This window comes from Mizuhopecten yessoensis, unplaced genomic scaffold (assembly GCF_002113885.1).
Source record: "Mizuhopecten yessoensis strain PY_sf001 unplaced genomic scaffold, ASM211388v2 scaffold4259, whole genome shotgun sequence".
Classification (NCBI taxonomy): Eukaryota; Metazoa; Mollusca; class Bivalvia; order Pectinida; family Pectinidae; genus Mizuhopecten; species Mizuhopecten yessoensis.
The window spans coordinates 354,199-362,912 of NW_018405455.1; the positions used below are offsets into that span (position 1 = coordinate 354,199).

The window sequence follows — 8,714 nt, forward strand, 5'->3', positions numbered from 1 at the left end:
AAAAAAATGTTAATAGACGAGCTATGCTGTTCTCCTACAGCTCTTGTTTTCCAAGTCTTGCACAGTTGTTATAAATTTCTCATATTGATCATCTACTGACTATGCTAAAAGGACCCAGACATGATTGCTTTAAGGTTGACTGATCATGCGTGAATAACACCTGTCAAATATGTCCTCCAGTCCCCCTCCCCCGCTAATTACTGGCCCCCTGCGGCACACGACATCTTGCAACTGACCAGTGGTGGTCATTGCCAGACTAGGGCAGCCTTGTGATTTAATCGGTGTCAAAATATAATGTAAAAGACTCCATTCAGTACAAATAACAAGGTGATACGTTTCATGGTTGAAGGTGATACAGGCCAGTTAACTCATTCACCCCGGAAATTTCATAATGAACTTTTCCAACCTTTGAACTGGACTAGAGTACTAAGTTCCAATGTGTGTTCAGGGGTGAATGAGTTAAGCTGATATGGTCGGGAGGATTTCCACCCAAAGCCGATACAACTCCATATCTGCTTAATGGCCTAGGGAGAACCCCGAGAAGTACAAGTTGATAAGAATTGTCTAAAAAATTATTTACTGTAAAGCAAATTAGTATGTTGACGATTTGACGCACAAACAAAATATGCAAATGGATACAATATGTACAGGAACTTAAATTGGCAAAATCATGATTTTGTGCAATATTTAAAGCATAAAAAATAGGTTTTGCCGCTAAAATGATTGTTTACAGTATTTAACCCTTTCATCCCTATAACTTAAGTAGGCTCAACCATGCATAGATCTGGACGAGTCCAATATGGTCTACAGTGGTGATTAATGATTGATGTATGCATAGATAAATGGTCAAGAAAAAAAGCATTGATTTTCGTTTCTATTTCAAAATACGTTACCACAGTCATTATAATGCCTATTCCAACCTTACTTGGCTCTTGACATACGTAAATAAAGAATTTTTCCCCCCATGGGGAACCCCTGGGAAACCCCCCAATCAGACGGCAGTATACACGCACGTGATAAGACACGAAGCCATGCTTCCCACTTCATTATTCCTTCAGCCGGCCGTGTTTACGGATGTGTTTTGGTGTCTACGGGTTCCAACTACAACAGGCGTTGTTTGTACCCATACATATACGTATCCTTTAATACTATTTAACTTTATTTTGTTTTAATTAAGCGTTTTGCTTTATTTTGCGCCGTTTTGCGACCAGGCTCCGGCCACGTGTTCGCGTTTTTGACGGGTTTGTTTACGTTGAGATGGAGACTCCTCCTTTTCAAAGGCGCTGTCCTTGGGGTCATTTTTTTGAGGCTTCCGACCCCCACCCTTACTGTCCTGGCTGTCGGTCTTGCTTTCTGGAGCAGCCGTGTGAAATTTGCCGTGCCTGGCAGCCGACTCCTGCCGGTGGTTCTCCCCGCCCACGAGGGCGTGCAGGTAAGTCGGGTAGTAGGGGTGGGGCGAGGGCTAAGGCTAGGCCTAAGCCCTCGGAGAACACCAGCGGAATTCCGACCTCTGTCGAGTCTTCCCTGGGGTTCGTTTCGGCGGTTTCGACCCGTATCGGGGCCGTTGTGAAACAATTTGTTTCATTGGACCTGGACCTTTCTCTCACCCCCCCTTCCGTTTTGTCGGTCGACGTGGGTGAGGGTTTGGGCTCTGTACCGGTCACCATGGTGACTAGGGGACAGGGGGGCGGCCTTCTCTCCCAATATGTGGTGGGAGGGCAGGTGGCCCAACATTCCCTTGGGAATGTTAAACAGGCCAGCCATGTTGTGTCCGCGGATGCTTCTGTTGGTGGCCTCCTGCCGGTCCGCTCCACTCCTGAGGGTGTTGGTGTCGGAGACCGGCCCCCGGCAGTTTTGTCTGCTCCCGGGGTTCCTTGCATCCCTGATGTAGCCCCTGGCGTGGTGATGGCGTCTAGCACGCCGTCCACCACTGTGCAGCATTTGCTGCCCGGTCCGGTGGTTAGTGATGCCTCGGCCTCGCTAGCCTCGGCTGGATTTTACGGTGGTGTGAGCACTGGTGTAAAAACCTATGCTTCCAGCTCTATCCCTTGTGCCTCCTCCCCAGGTTTTCCTATGGTAGGTGCCAGCGCAGCTGCGTTTGGTTTTGCCGGTGCACGCTGCTCCCCTGGTGGGGCTTGTTTTACTGGCCCTACAGGTTTTGGCCCTGCTGTAGGTCAGTCTGGGTGGAGTTGGTCAGGTCAGCCAGGTGTGGCTTATGGCGGCGGGTGTGTAGGTGGCCCTAGGTTCCCTACCCCGCCCCCCCAAACCGGTCCTGCCTCCGGTTTCGGGCATCAGGTTGGTGGCTCTGTTCCAGGGTCCTCCCTGGTTTATCCCACCTATTTGCAGGGTGGGAATGGAGCTCATTGGGGTCAACAGGCTCCTTTTTATGCTCCGCCCCAACCACCGACCGCCTATGGGCAGTCTTGGGGTTTCTCCCAGCAGGGGGCTTTTCCAGCCGCTCCCCCTCCACCCCAGGGTGGTATGGGTTTCCAGCCTGGATATGCCCCCCCCGCCTTCTTGCCTGCGGCGATGGGGCCCCCCCTCCATCCGCCACCGAGCCGTTCGCGCAAGCGTTCGCGCTCCCGGCCAGCTTCTGCTGCCGGTTCAGTCAGGCAGAGACCGCGTGATGCTAGGGCGGCTGGTCGTGCTGCGTTGGCTCGAGCTCCTATTTTGGAATTTGAGTCTACCAGTAACTTCCGCTGTCCGGTGTCAACTCCTACCTTACAGCAGGTTCCAGGGTCTTGTGGTCCTGCTCCTGCTGTTCCTCAGGGACTATCGATTGCCCCGATAGTTCCCTCGGGTAGGTCACGTTCTCTTTCCCCTCCTCGCACCCCTCCCCGGAGGGCGACGTTGATGGAGGTGGATTCGGCGGGTGCCTCTCCTAGTGATGAGAGGGACGTTCTTCGGGGCTCTCCTGGTTGCTCCAATTTTACGGAGACTCGGGATGAGGATAGAGTCGGCGAGTTTACTGACTCTGATTTAGAGTCGTTGGATTCGTCTGGGTTGGACTCAGAAGGCCCTTCTGATGTGTCCCAATCCCGGCCCCGAGATGCTGATCCGGTGCCTCCAGAGGTTTCGGCTTCATTTCGCACTTTACGTGCAGAAGTTATGAAGCTTCTGGGGGACGGGGTTTGCCCACGCCCTTCCACGGATTCGGCCGTCCCGGAGCGCACTTCGCTCCTTCAGAGCATGTTGCCTCCCCTAGCATCTGCCTCCTCGGCCTCTGCTAGGTCTCTTGCGGAGGGACGAGGCGTGGCTTCGTCCCTCGCTCAGGTCAACGCTTTATTAAAGCAGAAGGTGAGCAAGGCTCGCAAGCCTTTTTCCCTCTCGGCTTTACAGGTCGTGGTTGCGGACATCGCAGATTTAGCTGCAGATACGTACCGCATCCACGACCCAGTCTTGGCCCCTAATTCTGTTTCCCTTGAGAGGGATCTGGATAAGTGGCCGGGACGCTGTGTTGACCAGGTTGTGATGGGGCCTAGGGAGCACTCTAAGTTGGAGCGTCTCCTTAGGCTGGCTCTCCATGTTCTGTCCTACGCAGACTGGTTTACTTCTGCGTTGCTGGCTGCGAGCTGCAAGTCGGTGGAGCAGCTCCCCAGCAAGGTTGGACTGATGGAGCGCCTCAGCCAGGCAATTTGCAAGGCACATCTTGATGCGATGGCCTTACTGTCGGCTGCCATGTCACACCTTGTTGTTGCCCGCCGGTTGTCGGTCCTTTCTGGACTGCCAGTCGGCGATTCCTATCGGGCTACCCTTTTGGAGGCTCCCTTGACTGGCGAGGATTTGTTTGGCGGGGTCCTTCCCTCAGTGCAATCTGAGATGAGGTTGGACCCGTTTGCATCTGAGGATGCACGCCACAATTCCGCAGGCAAGGGCGCTAGCAGGAAGAGGCAGGCTTCTGGCTCCTCCAGGCGTAGGAGGAAGAGGGCAAAGACGACTGCTTTTCAGCAGCAGTCTGCCCCTCCGACTTCCGCTCCGGCAGAACGTCGGAAATCTTCCTTCCGCGGTAGGGGTTCCCATAGGGGTCGAGGCAAAGGCAAAGTTTCCAGAGGTAGGAAGGGTTCCTGACTCTTCCTTGCCCTTGCAAACTCCTTGTCCACTGTCTGTGGCCGCTCCCACGTCCTTGGGCGCGGGAGGCTCCGCCGAGGTGGTTTGGGAAGGGCTAGATTGGCCCCTTCCGGACTTGCCAGTAGGCGGTCGGCTGTCCCATTTCGTTCCTCAGTGGAAAGAAATCACTTCAGACAGTTGGGCCCTAGGGGTTGTGTCCAAGGGTCTCTGCATCCCGCTTCTTCGGGATCCACCTCTGGCGCGAGAGCCTATCTTTTTCCCTTCTCCTTCCGATCCGGGAAAGGTGGAGGCTCTCAGGTCAGAGGTTCAAGCCATGATCGCGAAGGGCGCGATCGAAGAACTTTCACGGGACCAGTGGTCTCCAGGGTTTTACTCCCGGGTCTTCCTCGTGAAGAAGAAGTCCGGTGCCTGGAGGCCTATTATCGACCTCAGTACGTTCAACACGTATGTCGATTCCCCGCACTTCCAGATGGAAACGCCACGGCGCATCATTGCGTCAGTGCGTCCAGGGATGTGGGCTACGTCCATCGATCTGAAGGATGCTTACTTTCACATCCCGGTCAGGAGGTCGGCCAGGAAGTTCCTCAGGTTCACTTTCGAGCAGAAGGTTTACCAGTTTCGCGCTATGCCCTTCGGCCTCACTACGGCCCCCTTGGTTTTCACCAAGTTGTTGCAGGTAGTAGTGGGGCACCTCCACAGTCTCGGGGTAGATGCACACATCTACTTCGACGACTCCCTGTTGCTCCAAGTGGATCCAGTTATCCTGTCCCGGAGCACGAGGTCGGTTCTGGGCGTTCTGTGCCGCCTAGGGTTCATCCCTTCCAGGGAGAAGTCGGAGGTTCTCCCCTCTCAAGATTTTGTTTTCCTCGGTTATCGGTTCAGAACCGATCTGGGGTTTGTCCTTCCACCAGTGTCCAAGTTCGAGAAGGCCTCTCTGTTGGTCTCCGTTCTGGTCGGTGTGGAGCGAATTCAGGTCCGATGGTTCCTTCGGTTCCTCGGTTACCTGAATTCATTGGCGGATGTGGTTCCCTTGGGTCGGCTTCACATCCGTCCGCTCCAGCTGTTCCTTCTGTCAGTTTGGTCTCCGGCGTCTCGACAGTGGGATGTGTACATTCCTCTGCCGGAGTCGGTGAAGGAATCAGCTCGTTGGTGGACTCTCAAGAGCAATGTCTTGGCAGGAGTTCCTCTGGTTCGGGCATCTCCTGCTATGACCCTTTACACCGACGCGTCCATGACCGGTTGGGGTGCATACCTTTCCGGTCAGACGTCGGCGGGGGTGTGGTCAGGGGAACAGCTTTCAGAACACATCAATGTTCTGGAAATGCGTGCTGTTCTGTTGGCCCTTCGGGGTCTTCGACCCTCCCTGCAGGGCAAGGCCATTTGTCTGGCTACAGACAACTCCACTGTGGTGGCTTATCTGCAGCGCCAGGGGGGCACCCGTTCCCCGGCTCTGTGTGCTTTATCCACCCAGGTCCTGTTGCTGTGTCAGGAGATCAGTCTCGATCTCACGGTGAGGCACCTTCCAGGTCGTCTGAATGTTCTGGCCGACACTCTGTCTCGGTCTCGGAGCCCGGTTCTCACCGAATGGACCCTCAAGCGTTCGGTGTTCCGGTCTCTTTGCCTGGTTTGGGACAGACCCCATGTGGATCTGTTCGCCACGGCCCTGAACTTTCGACTCCCTACATTTGTGTCTCCGGTTCCAGACCCTATGGCCATGGCGGTGGATGCTCTATCCCAGGACTGGTCGGGAATGTACGCGTATGCGTTTCCTCCCTTCAATCTGGTGGGCAGGGTGTTGGAAAAGATCCTTCTACACCCTTGTACTGTGTTGCTGGTTGCACCGCTCTGGCCTCGACAACCTTGGTTTCCTCTGTTGCTTCGGCTGTCGGTGGACTTCCCACGCAGCATCCCACCCCTGTGGGATCTGCTGTCTCAACCGAGGTCCCGACAGTTCTACTCGGGACCGGAACGGCTCCACCTTCACGGTTGGATGCTATCTCGGGAAGGCTCACTCAGACGGGCTTTTCTCGAGAAGTTGCAACTCGCATCGCAGGATCACTTAGACCTTCGTCTTCCGCCGTCTACCAATCTCGATGGTCCGCATTCGGTGATTGGTGTGTCGGACGGTCGATTGATCCAGTCTCTGCCTCTGTTCCCGTTGTAGCTGACTTTCTTTTGTCTCTGTTCAGGGACAAAGGTCTGTCTCCGGGAACTATTGCAGGCTATCGTTCAGCCATTGCTAGTGTGCTGGCTTTCTATGGTAGCAAGTCAGTGGGCTCGGACGCTTCATTGTCGGCTCTCATTAGGGGCTTCTACATTGAGAAGCCTCGTTCACGGCAATTGGTCCCTAGGTGGAATTTAGCACTTGTGCTAGATTCCTTGTTAAGGGCGCCATTCGAGCCCCTCCAGTCGACAGATCGGAAGTTTCTTACTTTCAAGACTGTGTTCTTGATAGCCTTTGCTTCCGGTCGCCGCAGAAGCGAGATTCATGCTTTCAGCAGATCTTCTTCTTGCCTTCGTTTTTCGGCTGGCCATTCTTCGGTCTCGGTGACCACTGATCCCTCCTTTTTAGCTAAGAACCAGGTTCCCGGTTTCACCCCAGGGCTTGTGGTTATCCCTTCTTTGGCTTCAACTCTGGATGGGGATTGTCCTGATCGCCTGCTCTGCCCAGTTCGGGCCTTGCGTTACTACTTGGCCAGAACAGAGGGGGGGGCGGGACACTCGTCTCGGCTGTTCCAGTCTCTCCAGCCCGGTCGCTCTGATATCTCTGCAGCGACCATCTCACGCTGGATTGTTCAGACTGTTCGAGCTGCGTATGAGTCGGCAGGGGATCAGTCCTTGCGGGTGTCAGGGGTTAGGGCTCATGAGGTTCGCGCTTTAGCTACTTCGTGGGCCTTATTTAATGGTTCTTCTTACGCTGAGGTCATGACAGCTGCTGTTTGGAGGGGTCATTCTACGTTTACGGAGTTCTATCTCCGATCTTTGTCGGGACAGTCTGACGGATTGTATTCTTTGGGCCCTCTTGTGGCTGCCCAGTCCGTTGTCTGTCCTCCCTCTTCTTTTGCATAAGCCTCATTATGTCTTCTCCGCGTGATCCGGAACGCTGGTCGTAATCAGGCTTTGTGTCACCAAAGGAAAAGGTATTTTGAATTTTTCCTCCGGGGGTATGGGTCCTATTGTTGGAACCCTTCATCGCTCCACGGAGACACCACTGCGGTAAGTCGAATTCGCATTATAATGACTGTGGTAACGTATTTTGAAATAGAATTGAGGTTTCTCTTGTGAAACCAATTTCTATTATAAATACTTACCACAGTCATTAGGTGAGTTCCCTCCCAGCCTCCCCTCGTCTCCTTGGCTCTCACTTTTTTGGGCTTTGGAATTATGAAGTGGGAAGCATGGCTTCGTGTCTTATCACGTGCGTGTATCCTGCCGTCTGATTGGTGGGTTTCCCAGGGGTTCCCCATGGGGGGGAAAATTCTTTATTTACGTATGTAAAGAGCCAAGTAAGGTTGGAATATGCATTATAATGACTGGTAAGTATTTATAATAGAAATTGGTTTCACAAGAGAAACCTCAATATTATCCATTATAAGGGTTAGAACATTCTGATTTTATGTTACTAAATCTTTTACAGGGTAGTAGTACCCCTTGCCTTGATACGGGGCCATCATCGGCATTTGAAGGAAACAAGTACGCTTTCATTGAAGCCACCGGTCCTAGAATACAATATGAAATTGCAGAGTTTTACGTGGATTTGGGTACCAATTGTAAGTTGCGATAATCGGGTGTTTTCAAACATCCATCAGAATCATGACTTCACCGGTCAATTTTATACTCACAGGCCAAAATTAACGTATTCATTATATGAGATTTTTCAGAAGTTGGTTACCATTGTAAGTGAGCTGATGACATGTTTTTAAACCCCCATTTTTATATACGCCCATCAAATTTGACGGAAGAATCATGGTATGGGGTTGTTCGTCCTTCCGTCAGTCCGGCGTAAACTTTTGTTTGTCTGGCAATCTCCTCCTACATTTTTCGACCGATCTCTTTGAAAATTGATATACATTATAATCATGATATGAAGTTGAGTCTCCCTTAAGGTGGCTCCACACTTTCACAATTAACCAGCAAAATTCGTTGAAACTTTCATATAATGGTTATGCAACTATGTTGAGTTGATTTTATGAAAATCTAAACATTCCGATAGTTTGGGGACTTTTTTGGAAAAAATACCAAAAAAATGAATTTCGTCAATTTTAATATTTTCCGTTTTTTTGTGTGTGTGACATTGTTCGGAACAATAACAACAATAATAAAATGAAAAGAAGCATTTCTAATTAACCCTACAAATATTTTATTTATCGCAAAATATGTAACACATGTTACACAAAGTGTTTTTTATTGAATTTGTACAGATAAAAGTGATTATCTACAAGCTAAAAGCACCCAGGACACAAAGTTCTATACATATAGAGTGGGAAATTGAACAAAATATACACAATGGCTTTATAATTAATTTATTTTACATTTTACAATCACTTTGATCCGGGTGAGAGTTATCTTCCTTGAAAAAAATCGGAACTTTTTGCAGAGGGGTGACATTTACACAATGACAGTTGTCTCTGTTTACATATAACAAA

At 51.2% G+C, this 8,714-nt stretch overlaps 1 protein-coding gene across 7 annotated transcripts in view; it reads left to right on the forward strand.

Moving 5' to 3' along the window:
- LOC110448768 (MAM and LDL-receptor class A domain-containing protein 1-like) overlaps positions 1-8,714 on the forward strand; it is a 97,949-nt gene that overhangs the window by 30,314 nt on the left and 58,921 nt on the right. For 6 of the 7 annotated variants that reach the window (XM_021495189.1, XM_021495194.1, XM_021495195.1 and 3 more), the window contains exon 9: positions 7,706-7,838. In XM_021495189.1, the coding sequence (XP_021350864.1) occupies positions 7,706-7,838 (133 nt within the window). The remainder of the gene's footprint in view (positions 1-7,705; positions 7,839-8,714) is intronic. The other variant, XM_021495190.1, reaches the window with a different exon arrangement.